Source organism: Tachypleus tridentatus, chromosome 3 (genome assembly GCF_004210375.1).
Source record: "Tachypleus tridentatus isolate NWPU-2018 chromosome 3, ASM421037v1, whole genome shotgun sequence".
NCBI classification, from domain to species: Eukaryota; Metazoa; Arthropoda; class Merostomata; order Xiphosura; family Limulidae; genus Tachypleus; species Tachypleus tridentatus.
This window is the reverse complement of record NC_134827.1, coordinates 15,430,882-15,450,902: the sequence shown is the minus strand read 5'-3', so window position 1 is coordinate 15,450,902 and position 20,021 is coordinate 15,430,882. Positions and strand designations below refer to the sequence as shown.

The window sequence follows — 20,021 nt, the reverse complement described above, 5'->3', positions numbered from 1 at the left end:
CAGTCGTTCTAAACTGTGTTAATTAAGCAGTTGTTATCTAATATCCTCTGGGTATTGCTCATAGTAAAATGATGCTCAATAGCTTAGAAAGTAAAAGTTTCTTTTCAGTCTTTCAGTCACAGGATTTTTAAACCACATAGCAATCTTAACTGCTGGAAACCATGGTTAATCCTAACCACACTAATTGAAAGGCTGTTGGAACTTGTTATTTGGCTGGTCATGTAAGGGAAAACAAGTACCCTCAGCTCTTTGCTGCTCTTCTACTATGTTGAAGTGGTTCAAGACAGCACTTTCATCTTTTCTGTCTTTTAAATCTCCTTTGACTCCCATCAAACTGAGTTCAGAGATTCCACTGTAACTGTATCACAGTAAAAGGATATATGGATATTTTATTAATGCTTGGTGTGGTTTTAGCTTGGCAAAATTTGGTGTCATTTTTTTACTCTCCTGTCTAACCAGTTCTATATTACTACTTTATACACCATCCTTACAGAAACTGCTTTAGTAAGGGTAAAAATATTTTTTATACCCATGTAGTGCCTTATCTTTTTACTTTCCATAAACTTGCTAAAGGTAATATTCTCACAGTCTACTGTAACCATTGCAGATTAAGCTTTAACATGCCAATAAAATAGGTCATCCATCTGATTGGGCAAGTTCTTGGGAGTACTCTTCTTTCAGTCCTTGCATTCTGCCCTGCATATTGCTTAAATTTAAGCAAGGTTGAATCTTCAGTGCAACTAAGCAATGATTTCACAGTGTCCCTCAGCCCTAAATTTTTGCCTTGCTCAAATGTTTGATGAGATGTCAGGTTTAACTGTGTTGATGCAAGAGTGGGTGTTGTGCAGCTTGTTCTGGAGATCAGTCTTTCCAAATACCTTCTTGAAATGCCTAAGGAAAAGGCCCCAGTTATTTTTCACTTCACTCTTGAATGTCATGGGCAAGATCTGTTTTGCTCACTCATAGAGACTCATGATTATGGCCAGAACTTTTCCCTCATAAGCTCTTACATGACTGTAGTATTCTCAACATCATTGCTACAGCATGTTAGGCATACTCAGGGAATCAGATTTTCATCCATCAGCTCTGCATTACCCCAGACTCCTCCACCTTGCCAGAATATATATATCCTCCACACACACACTTAGAAGAATCACCACTTACTAATGGTTCACTACCTTTTTAATTTAGTGCTCTCCATCTCATCTATTGCTGAAACAGATCTCATCAGTGGTGACCTTCATACACCAACAGCACCTCTTGGATTAATTTCAGATGGCTTTGACCAGATCAGAGGTTGGGTTGCTTTGTCTGACAAAGGATTAGGAGCCATATACAGACTTACTCTCCTTTGTGACCCTCAGTTTTCCTTGCTTCTCTCACACTGAGATTGATTATCAAAAGGAGATCAAAATAGCAATTCTGGATGCACAAGGTCTAAGCAGCTTTCTAACCTTAGTCACTGGTTGCAATAAGAAAAAAGTTCTGGACCTGAGTACTGGTGAACATCCTACATTCAGAAAAGAAATTCTCCACAACTCAACAACTCCTTCAGACAACCATTCCTCTTATTGAAGTCCCAAAAATTACAAAAAAGGCTATTTCCTCAAGAACAAAATATTTCTAAACCTAATAACTTGAGGAGTAAAAAGCAATATACCTTTTAACAGAAAACTACACAACTAGATATCTTGTGGTAAAGGCACCAGAAGTTTCTACTTTCTATCCACTCAGGTATTTTCAGGTAGAAACAATTTCTTTTAGGAAGGAGAAGTAAGTCCACAGAAGAGCAAGAAGGTTTAGCAAGATATTTGTTACAAGGTAATACTAATTATCAGAGTAACTGAGTTTGTCAGAATGAAATAAAGAGAAAGAACAATTAAAAATACAATGAATAGTTGGCCAGAAACTCTGTAGTAAGGTATCCTGTGATCATGGCACCAAAATTTGTACAATGAATAATAATTATTTAACATGAACACAGTGTATGTACTGTGTGATATCACAGATAGTCACTTTCACTTGATCTAAACCATTTTCTCTCCAAACAGGTTTGGTTGAGGACTGATTTTAGACTGACTAAACTGTACATTAGTTTGGCAAACATACAACATACTTATCCAGAGAAACTAGCACTACCCATGTCTTAATCTATGATTAGAGTACACTACTTTCTACTTCCACACAGAGTGCAACTGTACAAATTCCTCAAACATAACTTATTCTTGACAATTATTGCACCTTTTAGATTTAAACTCCATTCTATTTTTCTCAGAATTACATCCAATTACAATGAAGTTTTACTAGTGTTAAGCCTCTATTACCAATATAGCTACCCAATATTTGTAAAACATACTAAGTTAATAATACAATTAAGAATCTCTGAGTTGTATTTTGCTAAAACAAATAAGCTTGGGATTTTTGTGATTAATATTACTTACAAATCTAAATGTATGTAGATAGTAACAAAATTTAATTGTATATGTATCTCACTTTAAAAGTATTATGTGTCATCTGCCAAATATACTGTGATCATTAGCTGCTTATCAGCTTTCATTGAGTTTGGTATGGGGATTTGCAAAGGATGTTAAGTTTGGGCCAGATGTTCATGCTTTAATGTTGCAAGGGGTTAATATCTTAGCTGATTCTGTTGCAATAATAATGGGGCCAAAAGTAATTATTATGTTTAAAGTTTAAAGAATATCAGATTTAAGTGAATGTCATAATAAATACACAGACTGTTTTTACTGCATTATTTCCATAATTAGTTCATTAAGACATCTCTCTAAGATATCTTGTGCTTTTAAAATGGAATTGCAGTAGGCTTAGAAAAGACTGAATTTTTAATATACTTCTCCTTCTGTGGTCCCACAAGATCTCAAAACAAATTAAAATACTATATATTCATAAAAAGCTTTATCATATGTTTCAATAGTTTATATTTTAAAATATGTTTGAAAAATTATTGTATATTCTTTTTCTATCTTATTTTCTCAATGTAATAATTCATGAACTTTTTTATACCCTCTTATTATAAGAATTTACAGTATATTGGCCAAACCAAAGATATTTTTCCATAATACTGTATGATGATACAACATCATAATGTGTGGAGTCAAGTTTTTTTGGGAGGCTCTCAATCAGTTATACCAGTGAAGTAACCACATTACTCTATCAAGCTCAAAAACTTAACACAGGATTCCTAAACATAATATTAGGTTTACCACAAAGTGTGATCTCACAATTTACCAAAGAAGTTCTGAACTAATGTAGTCACAGGATAATTTTACAGCTTTCATTCATATGTTTATATATTTTTAGAAATATGTATACAGTCATATAAAACCAAGTTCTCACTTAAATACCTATATCAAGCATTAATTAGTGAACCTTTTAATTTTTTGCCATAATTTTATGTACGAAGTGCTTATCTTATTCATTTAAATCTAAACCTTAAATGATTAATGAAAACATACTGTTTCTTGTGTACATTTATTTATCAGGCTTCAGGGTTAAAAACGTTAAATTAGTTTGATTGGTTACTTTAAAGTAACAGTTTTTATTCACATCAATTTGAGGGGATTTTTTAGCCAGTACGTGTCAGTTTGAAAACGTCTAATTTTTTTATTTAAGTGTATTATTTTGTAGTTATTTTCTTTTTTGTAACTCAAACAATTTTTCTCTGAGCTTATTCTTTAGCATTACAGTGTTGGATATTTATGCAGTGAGGTAAGATGTATGTGGCAACTTCCATGTCTTTAGTGCCTTGTACATGTTTTCAGGGCAAAAAAAGTTGTTGTTCTAACAAGCATGGTGCCCATGTGCATGAGTTCACTTGCACCTGACTAATGTTTTTTTTAATTTTTTTTCTTCTTTTTTCCTTAAACCCATTTCGTGTAAAAACACAAGAGAAACCATCCAAGAAAAATTAAGAGAAATGCAATTAGGTACACTAAACAAAGAATTTAGCATTTAAACATGCTATCATAACCTTTCATTGAAGTAGCTATTTTAATATAATTGTTTTATTAAATAATACTATAGGGAAAAAAAACAACACTAAAATTATTTAGTTCTATTGAAGAGTTTATGACTGAATTTTTACAGTTACAGATCAGCAGCATGCTATATATTTATTTTAAATTTAAGGATCAGCCAAATCCAAAAGTTCCCAGGTATGTTGATCATTGCACTTGTACAGTTTTTAAAGTGTATATATATTTTGATGTAATCCTGTTAAGAATTGATAGCTCACAGATTACAAACTACTGAAAAAGTACTGATGTTGGACATTAAATTTATGGAGTCCAATTTGTATTTGAAAGTATTCATTTTGATAACTTGACAAATATTAACAGAAATAGGGCAGAAATGTCATTCTGGAACAGTCCTGGTGCAGTCCCAAGATCACCAAAGTTGGTGTGACAGTAGCTAAGGCCATTGATCTAAAAGACAAGTTTCAGAACATTGGTGCAAAGCTAGTCCAGGATGTTGCTAATAACACAAATGAAGAGGCTGGTGATGGAACTAGTACATCAACAGTCTTAGCACGAGCAATTGCCAAGGAAGGATTTGTAAAGATAAGCAAGGGTGCAAATCTAATTGAAATTAGAAAATATATGTTACTATTATTATTATAATAAAAGTAAATAGGTATAAAATATAAAGATAGTAGGTATAAGTCTAATGAAGTGACTGAACCACCAAAGAACCTGATGAGCACTTATGGTTCTGCAGAACCTGATTAGAAAACAGATACAAAGATTAATGAAATTAAAAACTTCATTTGTTTTAGCCATAAAATCTGTGCTTTTATCTTATCATAAATTAAAGACAATATTGTAAAGATTAATTGTGTTTCTTTATAATTTTAGTATATGTTTTATGCTGAAATTATGAAAGAAATAGCTGACATTTTTAAAATGCACTTTCAGTTTTTGTTATTTTTTACCAAATGTCTAAAAGGCAATAAGAATCTACCAGTTAATGCATTATTTTATTTTCAAACAGCAAAAGATGTTTAAAAAGTGGTATTAATATCTGAATAGAAATTAAATCTAAGACCAACAATGGGATCTCTTACTTAAAGGCCCCAATTAATATATATTTTATATTTAAAGGTAACTATGGTGACATGAAGACCTTTCTACATTACAGTCTTTGGCAAAATGGAAAACAATCATTCTTACTTGAACTGTTACTTCTTGTAGATGTAGCAGGCTAACATATTTATTTATTTTTAGGCTTAGGGTATATTTTGCACAAGTTTCTACTAGTGTATGAAATTGTCCTAGCATGCCTTCATTTATTTTGTTCACACACCAGTACATGTTACTTGGCAGTGAACAGCTGTTCCCGAGCAAAATGACATTCCATTGACTGTTGCCAACATTTTGTTTTAATCTGTTTTCTTATACCCTTTTTTTTTTAAGTTATGCAGGACATTGTTATGTGTTTACTACTTGCTTTTGCTCATTGTTTTATTTTTGCCATAGTACATCTTTTATATAATTTCTCTTTTAATTAGTTGTATAGATTTTATCTACTTTGTTTGGTGCAAATAGTCTTAACCACTTTATTGAATTGAGAGATTAGCATGTAATTTTATTTTAGTGTAAAGTACATGTATTAAAAGATGCCAACAAATCATTACAGGAAAAGTCGACAGAATTTCAATAAACTCAGTGGTTCTTAGTAAGTTATTCTTTTTTTTTAAGTTTTAAATCTTTCAAAAGAACTTTGAGTGACCAGATATTTCAAAATTCCTCAAGATAATTCCAGTGATTTTAATTTGCATTATGTTGCTTGATTTTTTGAGTGTGTATGTGTGTGTGTCATAGAGACAAAACAAAAACTGGTTTTTAAAATATAATAACAAATTAATTAGTATTAATGTAAGAGAAAAGGAAGATTTGACATAAACATTTATGAAACATTTTATGTGAATAAAATATTTTCAGACTAAACAACTAATAGAAATATAATTTGTTTTAACATGTTCACCATGTGTGATTCCATTATCTCTAAGTAAAAAAAAAATAAACTAAACTTATTGTACATATGAGAACTAACATTAGACACAATTAATACATTTTCTCTAGTAAATTTTTTCTCTTTATTGCATGTAAGTAATTTTAAAGTAAGTTTTATACATAGCAAAGGATAAAAATGTTTTACAACTGTATCTTTTATATCACTTTAAATAGATCAGGAGATTTGTGATACATTATTTTCCTCTTCTCACAAGATTTGCTTTTCCCAGTTTGTGCTGCTTTCAATATGCAAACATTTTCTATAATACATGCCCCAAACCTTCTGCACCCCCCTCTATTGGAATCAAACTATCCAGCATGTCTTTCCTGCAAATCATCATGCATCACCTCTTCTCCAACAGGAGAGCACAACTGTCATATGACACGACTACCTTTATGCAACACTACTGAACCATCACTTCTTGTTCAGCAGTGCTAGAGTTCAGGTGTCTTTTTTTTTTTCCTTACTGTTCAAAGTGATTTAACTTAATTTAATTTACCTTATTTCAAGAATTGTTTGTTGTTTTTTTTTCACTTTATTTTCAAAAGTGTTTGATTTACTCATATTTTTCCACAAAAATTTTCACTTGTTTGTTTGGTATCAAGCATGAGTTACAAAGGAAACATTGCCTTTTCAGGTACATACCATAACTCAGGTTATAGGGGCAGATGACTAGTTGGGGGATTAATCAGCCTTTATTTGCAGGTAGCATTACATGGGACAACCTTTGTCTCCTGCTGTTGCCCCTCTTCCTCCTAAATCTTACAAGCCTGGGCAGGCTGACAAGGATTTTGGTTGTTTGTTCTCCCTACACAGTTTGTCATGGCTTCTTAAACCCTACCTGAGTATTCTCTTCGACTGTTGTCACCTTTCTCACAGTTCATTTCTCAGCTATGTGATGTTTTTATCTATTGCTTCTATTTCTTATGACCAACAGCCTTCCCTGTTACATAATTTTGCCTCTCAACCTTATTTAGTTTTCCTCCATCCCCTTTGGTTCACAGTGAGTATTTTGCCTCCCAGTTAGGTAATGTGTTAGCATGCCTTGCCCCCCTATAGGCTTCAGGTCATTCAGCTTTCTCTTATCATAGGGCAAACTTTTCATATTTGTATTAATAATTGTTGGGTTCAGTTTTGCTTATTTAATGGGAAGGGACCTAAATGCTCAGTATTCCTGTCTTCATCTTACCATGACATCCCTTTTGTGGTACCTTTCTTTGATCCAGGAACTGTGAGGGGTTTCCTGAGGATGTCTTCTCCATTCTCACTTCCACACTGGCCTGTCTGTGGTTTTCAGCTCTGGCCCTGTAGACATAGTTTATTTGTTGTTGGAACCTTTTGGGTCATGATGCTATAACATTACAGACTCATCTCCCTGCTCAGTATCTACAAGACATTTGGATGGCCCCAATTTTGAGATGTTTTGAGAGTAGCTTTATTCCAACTACAATCTACTCTTTCTCACTTGATGGTCTATTGGTTCCAGTATAGCTGAGCATAGCACTGATTTCTGTCTTCCCAGACCATCTCCCTGTTCCTCCTTCTCTTGGTGCCACTGTTTGTAATTTTTCTCAATGCTGCATAGTATGCCAGCAGTAGTTCCAGTAAATACCTGGTGGGAGCTTGTCTGGTGGCCTTCAAACATTGGTGGAGCCCTTACACCTCTGAAATTTGGGTTCATTGAGTTTTCTCAGAAAGATTCATCACACCTTTTCTTACCTTCCATCCTACTTGGGATCCCTTACCACACCAGTATCTATCTGGGGTGGCACAAGACCTCTTCACACAACAGGCTATTGACCCTGATCCAAACAGTTTTGGGAGGGGGGATTACCCTCACTTATTTGTAATTTCCAAAAATACAAGGGAATGAAGACTAGTATCTACTTGTCTCATCTCATTTCATATATTCACACCTAACATTTCATCAGGTAATCCAACATTACTCTTTGGTAGACTTTTTTTCTGAGTCTTTGGATGACAGAGAAGGATATATTCAATGCTTATCTGCATATTCCTATTTCAAAGCATTTTAATCCTTATTTTCAGTTTTTCCATCATGGACTAGTGTACCAATTTTGCATCCCACCCTTCTGGCTGACTTTGGCACTGTAAATTTTATGTCTACATTTTCATGCCCTGGGATGGTGACCATAGAGGCATCATGCTGGATCTTTTTCACATAGATGGCTATATCCATTCTGTTCATAGTAGGGCAGTGAATTTTTGCCAGTATACAAGGCGTACCATCCTCTGGAATGAGTGACACATATCATGGAGTGAGACTTCTCTGTTTTTTGCCTATCCTTTGATTGGGTGCCCTTATCTTACCATCATGTGAATGTTGGTACTCTGTGGGCTGATTTTGAATATTGAATGAACCAATTAACTTGAGTCTTCACACAGGTTTGGGTTGTCTTCTTTCTTCTGTGCAGTGGGTCATAGAGACAAAATGTGAGATGTTTTTGTCCTGGGCTTTCCCTAATTCTTTCTTACTACAGGGACATTATTGACCTTTGTATATTTTGACTAGTCTCTAGGTTGCAGAAGTTGATTGATGCAATGGACTTCTATAGGATACCAGATGACATCCAGATCTCTGGCTTAATGCTAATCCTGTGTTGTGTTCTTGAGGTGAAACCAATATGATTCTCATCCTACCTTCACATGAATGTCAGTAGTCAATGAGGAGGTTTAGGATGAGGTTGACTTATTAAGAACAGTCCACTGCACCCCTAGCCATTCTACATTGTGAAGCACATCATCCATTATCCACTTTTCTTCTGTGGGATTGTGTTTCCATATTTATCCCATTGGGATTACTTTCCTGACCTATTCTATCTCATTCAGATGTTCCCCCTTCCTTTTCTGCCATGTTTCTTCCTAGCTGATCATGATGAGGAGATATCTTGTTCAAAAGTGGTGGGGTACCCCTCTTATGATCATCTGATCTGTTTCTCTCATCTACAGAAGTATCCTTTGTATGCTATTTGGGTGGTACTTGTGTTCTTCCTTATCTTTAAAACAAATAATATTTTCATAAAATTGTTTGCTATTTCAATCCATTATTGATGTGGTTTTGTCATAAGCTTTAAGAACATTTTCCTAAGTGTATTTTAATGATAATAAGTTTATGTTTCTTTGATATTTGCTATTTATCTTTTGTCCCTCAGTGTGGATTCATGTATGTGGTGAGGGGATCTCCCAGGAAAGGTTCTGTTCTTTCGATTTACCTCCTCTAGGATCTAAATATCCATCTTCGTGTTTGCCATGCGTGGTGATCTGTGAAGGGGAGGAGAGGATCCTGGTGGTTGAGGGATCCATCCCTAACACACCACTCTGGCCTTGAATTCCTGTAGATGAGCAGTCTTGAGGTGGCCCTCCTTGGGTCATTTGGCTGGTCCACTTGGACTATGATCAACCAACTACCAGTGTTGGATGTTCTCAACAGCTGTTGTGAACATTGTATCTGATGCTGGTGTTTGGGTATAGTACTCACAAAATCCTGACATTGCTGCAATGTTCTTGTTTGGCTTTGTAGTGTGTCCACTCACAGCACTCCATAGTGGGTGGGGTCAGTGGGCACCAAAATATTCTTTTTTTTTGTTATGGTTTCTCCAATTAAAAACTTAAATAAAATAGTGAAAAAACAGTCCAAAGGTAAATGACCATGTCGTGAAGATTCTGAGTAGCAATCTTCAACATCTGTAACACCTGTACCTCCATTTTTCATACTGCATTCTCTTTCAGACAAACCTTTCAGGCAGATGTCTCCCTTTTTTATTCAGAATGGACTAGATAGACTTGCTGGCTTTCCAAAGTCAGTCAAGAAGCTTTGCTCTGGTGACATATTGATGGAAACATCAACATCTCAACACAGTAAATTCTTCTTGCATTCAAAGGTGATTGGGGATATACCTATTGAGGTTACACCTCATGCAATTTTGAATTCATCATGAGGAGTTATGGTTGACAGGAATTTGAAGAACATTCCCAAGTCAGAGATTCTTGCTGGTTTCTCCACCCAAGGAGTTTCTGCAGTGAGGCATATCTCCACTCGCAAAGATGGAATTATTATGCCAATCAATGTCTTCATTCTGACATTTACATCACCATGTCCACCTGCCACCATCAAGGCAGGTTATCTTAATTGCAAGGTTTGGCCATACATATCAAACCCTCTCAGATGTTTCCAATGTCAGCAGTTCAGTCACTCGAATCAATCATGTCATGGTTTCTTGACATGTGCTCATTGTGGTGTCAAGGACCACGATGCCTATGAGTGTGAAACGGACCCTCATTGTGTCAATTGCAATGACTCTCACCTGTCCTACTTTCGTTCTTGCTTTAAACTGTTTATTCTCTCTACAGTTCACCAGGAGAGACCTATGATCAATGAGACCTTGATGCTCTCATTGAACAGTTGCCATCTCCCTTTTTAATCCTAGGAGACTTTAATGGACATCATCTTCTCTGAAGAAGTACTGATATCAATAGGAGGGGTCGCTCCATGAGCGTATGATCTCTGATCACAACCTTTCTCTTTTCAATACTGGTTCTTATACTTATTTTCATGCACCTAGTCAGTCCTTTACTGCTATTGATCTATCAGTTTTCTCCCCTTCACTATCCTCCCACTTTTCATGGAGGGTTGACAATAACCCACAAGGCAGTGATTATTTTCCTATCCTTTTGAGAGAGACTGGCCGTGGTCGATACCACCTGACCAGCATGCCTCAGTGGAAGCTGGATCAAGCAAACTGGCCCTCTTTCACTGTTCTCGCAGAACTTGATCCTGCCATTTTCTGTATGCCATCAGTAGACGACTGTGTGGCAGTAGTAACTGATTGTATAATACAGGCAGCTGCTCAGTGTATGCCTAAAGTCTCGTCACGTTTTCCATGATATCCTCATCCATGGTGCCACATGGCATGGAAGGTTCAAATATAGGCCTGGGATAATTTTAGTAGGTATCCCACACTCTTGCATCATATCACTTTCCAGCAGGTCCATGCACATGCTTGGTAGATAAGACATCAAAGCCAGAAGAACTCTTGTAATAAGTTCACAACTAGCATATCTTCTACAACCAGTTCCAAAGCCATATGGGACAAGATTGGAAAAGTCAGTGACCCCCTCTCGATCTTCCTCTCTGATGGCCAGGAAGTAGCTGATACCTGGAGCATCACCAATACTCTAGGTGAAAGCTTTTGCCAGGTATCTATCACTTCTGCTTTTTCCTCCACCTTCTTAGCCATCAAGATTCAGGCAGTGTGATCACTTCTCTCCTTTCAAGCTGATTGTCTCTGTGACTGTAATCGTCTCTTTACACTGGTAAAACTCAAACTGGCCCTTCATGGGTCTGACAGTATATTGGTCAGACCTGATGATGTGCACTATGAAGTGCTGTGCCATCTATCTCCTGCTATTCTTCTGATTGTTTTCAACTGGATCTGGCAGGAGAATGTTTTTCTTGATGCCTGTTGCCAGGCTATTGCCCTTCCTTTCTCTATGCCTGGGAAGGATCCCAAGATTCCTTCAAACTACTGTCCAATTGATTTGGTGAGCTTCTCTGTAAGACCTTAGAGAGGATGGTTAATGCTTGTCTTGTATGGTTCCTCGAATCAAACAATGTCCTCTTACCTATCCAATGTGGGTTCTGACAACATCGCTCCACCATGGATCACCTGATTCAACTTGAAACATCAATTAGATAAGCCTTTCTCAAATGACAACATCTTGTATCAATATTCTTTGACATTAATAAGGCTTACAATACAACATGGAGGTATGGCATTTTGTGAGACCTCCATTTATATCAGTTACATGGCCATTTGCCCATTTTTGGACAGGTGATTCCAAGTTTATATGGGTTTGACACTTTCCCATTCTTTTCTACAGGAACTTGGAGTCCCTCAGGGCTGTGTTTTGAGTGTCACACTTTTCAGTATAAAAGTTAATGCCATCACTGAACAACTCCCTCTTACTGTTGCAAATGGGCTCTGTGTCGATGACTTTCACATCTCGTCATTCATCAGACATGCAGTATACTGAGTGGCAGCTATAGACCACCTAAATCATTTACTGAAGTGGATCACAGCAAATGGTTTTAACTTCTCTCTCTCTAAAACCATTGGCATGCACTTTTGCTGCCAATGGGGTATTCACCCTGATCCTGAACTCCATATATGTGAAGTTATGCTGCCTGTGGTCCCTGGACAAAGTTCTTGGGGCTTAACTTTGACCGGAAGCTGACCTTTATACCACCCATCAAGCAGCTATGGCTCAAATGTACAAGAGCACTGAACATCCTCCATGATCTCTCTTCCACCACTTGGGGAGCAGATCAGTGTTCTGTGTTAAAGATATATTGTACTCTTATTTGATCAAAACTAAACTATGGATCAGTGGTCTATGGCTCTGCCAGGACCTTGGCCTTAAAGATACTGAACCCTGTTCATCATCAGGGATTTTGGCTCTGCACCAGGGCTTTCCACACTTCCACAGTTTAGAGTTTGTACACAGAGTCTCATGAACGTTTTTTGTACTTCTGCCATTTGCAATTGTCTTTACTATATTCTTCAAAACTTCATTCCTTACCAAAGCATCCCACCTGGGATTGTGTTTTAATTCCTTGGTGGGCCATACTTTTTCAGAACACATGATCTGCCATTGCAACTTTAGGCCTTCGTATCCAGATACAATTGGATAAATGGGGTCTGTCGTTGGATAACATTGTAGTATCCACTGGTCAGCCCATCCTACCATGGCTTATTATAGTTCCCAAATGTGACCTTTCTTTAAGTCATCTGAGAAAAGCAGATACACCTGATTGGAAGTACCATCTTTTATTTACTGAACATCTTTTGAATGATCTTTCCATTCCTATTTATATAGATGGTTCCAAATCAGGTGACTCTGTGGGCTCTCCCATGGTTTGTTGTGGTTTGATGGTTGTGCACAGAATCTTCTCTACAACTTCTGTGTTCACTGCTGAACTGTATGTCATTTCTCTTGTCCTGGATCACATAGAAGCTAAGCAGTACTCAAACTGCACTATTTATACTGATTTGCTTAGTTCTCTACTGGCCCTGGAATCTCTTCATGTTGGTTCACACCTTGTTCTCACCAATATTCAAAACTGATTGACCCATTTCTCTTTAACATCTATCCAGTTTTTTGGGCTACTGGGCCATGTTGGTATTCGAGGGAACGAGCTTGCCAACACTGCAGCTAAGTCTTATCAGCTCTGGCACAAGGATCAGATAGAGGAAGTTGTTCTAACTAGACTACCCATTGGTCACAGTTTTTAAACTCATCATTTTCTTTATCTGGGACTGATGCACCAGTATGTTGTCTGTGTAACACTCAGGTTACAATAAGCCACATTTCACTGTCTTGCTGTCACTGTGACTCTCAACAAAGGCACCATTTTAAACATGTTCTGTTCCAAGGCTTATCCGTAACATCAGACAGCGTTATTGGCAATAGTAACACTGTTCACCTTAGAAATGTTTTTAGTTTTTTAAAGGACATTAATCTTTTTAATGCTAATTAAGTTTTTAATTTATACATTAGACATTTCTTTAATGTGTTTCTGTTTTAGGAATCAAAGTACATCTAGTTCAGTTTGAAATTTGAAAATGACCATAACGTCAAATAACTTGAAACCAGGACTGGAAAGGTCAACTTCAGGTGAATAATGTTGCTGTTTGAACTATCCATTAGTCATTTTGTCAAGTTATAATAATTAAAATTTTGCTAAAGGTTTTTTAAAATGTGTATTACTTTTCTCTCTGTAAATGGACATAACATCAAATAACTCAAAACTAAGACTGGAAAGGCCAACTTCAGGTGAATAACACTGATATTTGAAGTTACATATTAGTCATTGTGATGAGTTATAATAATTACAATTATGCTACAGAAAGTCCTTTACAACTTGTATTGCTGTTGTTTCTCTCTTTCTGCTGTAAACTAGATATAAAATTGGATTTAATGCTATTTATGTTTAATTCAAAAATTAAATTTGTTTTGTTTTACCTTGATTCCTTTTATGAATTTTAATAACTTTAATTTTAACTTTTCACCAGATGTTTGGTGCAGATAGCCTAGTTGTTTTGCACCATAAAACACCAAACCAACCAATTTATCTTTTGTCAGATTTAGTTAACTAAATTTGTAATGTGTATTTGTCTGGAGAGTTGATCTCAAGTGCAATGAAAAAAGTTGGAAAAGATAGAGTCATTACAGTTAAGGTGGGTTTTAGCTACAGGTGATGTTTTATGTTTCTCACTGCATTGTATTTCACTCTTATGTGAAATACCAAAGACCAATACATCTACTTTTCCAGTACTCTTACCATGCTTATCATGTGTTAAAGATATGCTGGTCTTTTCCAGTTTGCAGTGAATAATCAAACATGTCCCAATATATGTTTGTACTCCTTCCTTAGTTATGATTATACAAGTAATGGCTCCAATTTTTAGCATGCATAGATTAATTAATCTTGAATATAGCCTATTAAAAAGAAACAAATATATTTAGATTTGTGTTCTCTGTAGAGAACATTACAAAAGTCAGTCTATAAACTGAATGCATTAGTTTCATAGTTATTAATTTCTTTTTGGCAAAATTATTTATAGACATCATTGTACTGAACACTAAAACTAGGTGTTGTTATTTGCTTATCATATTACAAGAAAAAAAATCCATCAAACTGTTAGTTACAAGAACAAATATATAATTCTTTAAAATATTTTAAAAAGATTAAACCTGTTTTTTCATGCTTTAAGTAAGCCTTCTCAAGTAAGAAGTGCATGTAAGCTTTCTTGCATATCATATATGTTAAGTCAGCTTATGTGCACATTACTTGTTGCATGTGAATTTAACCCAGTTTAGTATATCATGATATGTGATATCAAATATTTAGGTTTTGTATAAAAGTTCATAAAAATTTTCTGGAAGTAGACTGATTAGTATTTTAACTCTTTAGGATGGAGAAACATTATGTGATGAGCTAGAAGTCATTGAAGGTATGAATTTGAATGATTTAATTGATTCAAAACAAGACAAAATAGGAATGCCAGGTACTTGTGGTATGCTTTAATTGCTACCTTGATAAATAATGTATGAGATCACATGTACAGAAACTGCCACCACCATGCTGTTATTTAATCAGAAAAGCTTTAATACTTAAGATGATAATCAGTTAAAAGATCTGAGAGTTTGGAAAGTGTAAAGAAGTACATTAATTAGGTACAGATTGCATATATACACATAATGTAAGTGAAAGACCATTGAGAAAAATGGTATCATTGTTCTAATAGTATATAAGTAATGTGAATCATGGAACTAACTAAAATCATAACAATGTTGTACATTGGTTTATTATAGTTTATAGTATGGCAAAATAAAAGGGATAATAAAATATTCTTACATATTTATTCCTGTGGTGTTACTTTTTTTTTTTTAATTACAAAAAGTTTGTTAAACATAGACTCGAGCAAATTAAATGAAAATATACTGTTTTAATGTTATATTTATTTTAATATCCACTTTGTTCATCAGCAAAATAATTAATTAGCCCATTTCTACATGGCTGGTTAAAGTAGGTAATAGTTAATATTTGTTTCAGAAAAATGGACTGATTTAAAGAATTGTATAGCTTGTGCATTCACAAAAGTTTTAAAAAATTTAATAAAGTGTTAACTAAAAACTGTTTTTTACCCTAAGAATTTACTACCAAGCAACAGTAAAATAAAAAAGTTAACACTAATGTCTTCATAATAATCTAAATAGCCCCTCCTAGCTATTAATGATTTTCCTATTCATCTTAGGAAGATTAATTGTAATTCTCAGTTCTTCATTAATGTTTTATCATAATGCTGGTCTGTATAATAATTCTCTTTATCTGTTTTTAATTGGAAATGAAGTTTTGAGGAAATAAAATATGACTACATAAATATTCTGGGGAGTTGCACAAATAGTTTAAATAAGAGTGAAGAATAATAAAAAGTGAAAGAAATGGACAGTGTTTTGGTTGTATATGAATATCACTGATCTTCATTGAGTAATAATCTCTTCTGGTGGTTTTTTTAAAAGAACTTGTGGATACTTTTGGTACTTTTTTCTTCATAAGATGCTCAACTTAGTAATTTTGAAGAAATCATTCTTAAAGAATTCATTTTTGGTTTTTAACTTGAGTTTGTACATATAAATAGACAGAATTATTTCATTGTATTAATCAAGTGCACTTTCTTTTTGACTTGAACATTTTTAAGTCCATATTGAGCCATTTTTATGCATTCACCCCCTCCTACAATTTTAGTAAAATCTGTATCACTATTAGAAAATTTCTTAGGTATGTGAAAAGTAATGAACCATAGGTCGGATGCTAGTATTGGTTTGTTTATACTCTTACGTCCTGAAAACTTCATCACCTTGTATTCATGAGTGCTTGTTGCTCATAAAATGTGACTGGCCCCTAGTTAGGTGGATTTATGTAACATAAAACCATCACATTGCTTCATTTTAGCCAGGTTTTTTTGCTCTTTAAGTGTGGGATAACAAAGGTCAAACTTATTTTTGTTAATTGCTCTTCCAGAATTAACAAAGTTCAGGTAGTTTCCAAGATTAAAGTTCCAGAAAGTTGGGAAAAGCATTTAATAAGTTTCAGTTTTCATTCTACTCTATTCTCATTGCATACAGATTTGTTCATATCAAAAAGTACTATTATATAGAAAGAAAAACTTCTATGTCAGAAACATTTTGAAGGTTAATAAAAGAAACTTGAGTATTTTGTACTGCCAAAATAGCTTTTGTTATGGTTTGTTGAGTAATATGACACAGCTTGGTGGTTGAGTCACTTGACTTTCAACCTGATGGTTGCATATTTGAATTCCCATCACCAAACATGCTTATCTTTGAGCCACAGGAGTATTATGATGTAATGATCAATCCCACTGTTCGTTAGTGAAAGAGTAGCCAAAGACTTAGCAGTGGGTAGTGTTCATTCGCTACATTTTTATAGTCTGTCACAGTTAAATTAGAGACTGCTAGAGTAGCTTGGCACAAAATTGCAAACAAACCAAACCTGTAGTATAACTATAATTTTAGTAGGAAAGGAAAAAAAAACAGGATGTGTTGTTATATTATGAAAACAGTGCTTTCACAATGGCTCATTCAGTAATCTGAGTTTACAGTTTCTGTAAGGAAAGGGCAGAAAGAAGGATATAGATTGCAGAATTGCTCAAATTAAAGATGAAATTGACATATCTAACTCTACTTATGAGAAAGAGAAACTGAGTGAATGACTAGCAAGGTTAGCTAATGATATAGCACTGTTGAAGGTGAGTTTAACTCAGTAGTTCAATTAAACATTTTTATGCTAAATAAAATTTGATTGTAATTTTTAATGGTAAGTTGTCTAAGAAAAAGATCAAAGATACTTTTTAGGTGTGTATATTTTATGATTTATATAAATGAAACATTTATTTGTGTAAATGCAAATTCACAAAAAAAAAAGCTGTAATAGTAAAAATCACTTGTTCAATACTTAAAACAGACAAATGTTCCAAAAGATTATTTTTCAGAACATCAACCAAGAGTTTACAAATATAACTTTTTTATTATGACTAAACTTTAGCTGTGTTTGTACCTTGAGAATATAAGTTTATACAAATGATACATTTTGGATAGAAGTGATGAGTATTCTACTACATATAGTTTAATATAAAGGATAAATCATTTTTTCTGTAAATGCTTTGTTTTGACTGATTTTGCTTAACTGGCATATGACACAACAGAGGAAGAGTGTTATTACAGTTTTTTTATTTCTAGAAGTTGTCACAGAAAATAATTAATATTTTAAAAAGGAAATTTTTTTAATGCTAGGCTTGAGATGTTAGTAATTTTTTAAACATCTATTAGCATCTGAATCAAGAATGTGATGGTTTAGCTAATGGAAGTTACTTCATTACTTTGTTTATGCATCTCCAATAACACAAAGGATGTTCACCTAGAATAAACCTTACCAATAAAAAAACTCAAACTTGCATTTAATTCAAATACATCGTTCATAGTAATTATTTAAATAAATACAAGTCCCCAGTGTTAAAATTAATATATGGTGTGCAGCACAGATTAGGCAGAGTAGAACTTTGTGAAGAAATTTTCTCTATTAGGTTGGTGGTTCAAGTGAGATAGAAGTGTACATGAAAAGAAATATTGTGTTAATGATGCACTAAATGCAATGAGAGCAGCTGTTGAAGAAGGAATTGTAACTGGTGGTGGTACAGTATTTATACAATGTATTCCTGTCTTAGACCAACTGAAGGGAGAAAACAATGACCAACAAACATGTATTCTGTATCAAGGAAATCACATTTATTGGTATGCAAATGGTGATGAGGAGAATAAGTTCTGTATAAATTTTACAAAGTTTTTTAACTGTAAATCAATTATAAAATATCAACTTTATGAGATTTTTGGCCACCTTCTTTAACTATAAGTACGAGGTTGGTCCCTTGGACCTTTCTCATAACCATGTTGTGCTTGTTATAATTTTCATGTTATTACTTTTAAATTAGTTAGCATATATTAATGAAGTTTATCATATTATTAGTAAACAATACAAAACTTTCATATATAAAATATCAATTTTTTTTATTAAGTCTTTAGGTTCGTTAAACAATGTTTTTCTCATGCCTTTTTCTTTGCATGTTGCCTATCTGACATGCAAATTAAATTTCACATTAAGACTAAAAATACTTTTGTGCATCAGAAAAGTTCAAATTTTATGTGCAAAATCTTCATTACATCCAGATAGTTTTATCAAATGTTTCTTAAGAAAAACTTTATATTTTATTTTCACTAACCACTAAAACTATGAAATGAACATAAATTATGTTTTTTCGTTCCAGAATAACTACAGATTATAAAAATAGAACATAAATGTTTAAATGAAATAATTTAAACCTTATAACATTATATATTTATATATATTATATTGATCTTTCAGCTGTGCCTGGTTAACAATACAGAAACTACAATGGTGAAGCAAATGTACACTCATGTTACTGTATCCAGTAACATAAAACTGACCTTTAGTTTTTTACAAAGTGTCTTATCTTGGGTGTGTTTTAGTGCATTAGTATTTGGTAAAATACAGTCAGCTTTCAATAATTATAAATTGTATACGTATGTGGATTATCACTATTTACATACAGGTTCTTAAACATATTTTTCTTAAGAAATAGAACAGTAAATAAAGAAATTATCTCTTCTAGTTATGACATTTGTATTCATTGCTGCTTGTCATAGCTAACTTAGCTGTAAGAAATTTTGCACATGGAGGATGTAATACGAAATTTTCTTTTTATGTTTATATGTATGTGTGAATAACCAAAAAATCATAAATTACTTTATTGATACTATAGAATTCTATTATAATTTATCCAGTTTAACAACAAATTTGTATTTGGATTTAAAAAGATATGAAATCATGAAGAGATTAAACACTCAACTTATCAGCTTAAAGGTCTATTTTGAAAGAGAGAAAGGGTGCTTTTAGATTTGAAAATTGGTGAGAAAACTACTGACTTTCTGAGCTTCTGATTGGTTGTTCATATGCCATATATAGAAGTAGATATATATATATAAGGGACTGATTCTGAAAATGGAAAGAAGGGAATGGGGTCACTGTATTTGAATCACTGAATATAGTGATAGCTCAGAAATTTTTTTTTTGATATTATAGCTTGTCAATATCAGTAATTTGAGTTTATGATTCATACAAAAATATAGACTTTGTAAATTTAACATCACAAACATTTAATTTAAACCAGTGCTGCATTCAGCATACCATGTGACATGCAAAATTAAATGTTTAGATGTGTTTGTTTAATATTTACTTTTAAATTAAGAAATTAAATAATATATAATATGAAAATTTGAATTATAATTTACAGTTTGATACCAAACTTAAA

The 20,021-nt window shown here is 33.8% G+C and overlaps 1 protein-coding gene across 5 annotated transcripts in view; it reads left to right on the top strand.

Annotated features, from left to right (window-relative positions):
- The window catches only part of LOC143246414 (60 kDa heat shock protein, mitochondrial-like), a 28,137-nt gene that overhangs the window by 3,522 nt on the left and 4,594 nt on the right, over positions 1 to 20,021 (top strand). The window contains exons 1-3 of one of the 5 annotated variants that reach the window (XM_076493087.1): positions 4,562 to 4,590; positions 13,640 to 13,728; positions 15,029 to 18,426. In XM_076493087.1, coding sequence (XP_076349202.1) covers positions 18,381 to 18,426 — 46 coding nt within the window. In that variant the 5' untranslated portion in view covers positions 4,562 to 4,590; positions 13,640 to 13,728; positions 15,029 to 18,380. Of the gene's footprint in view, positions 1 to 4,358; positions 4,591 to 4,645; positions 13,729 to 15,028; positions 18,427 to 20,021 lie in introns of those variants that run through there. The other 4 variants (XM_076493089.1, XM_076493084.1, XM_076493088.1 and 1 more) reach the window with 4 other exon arrangements.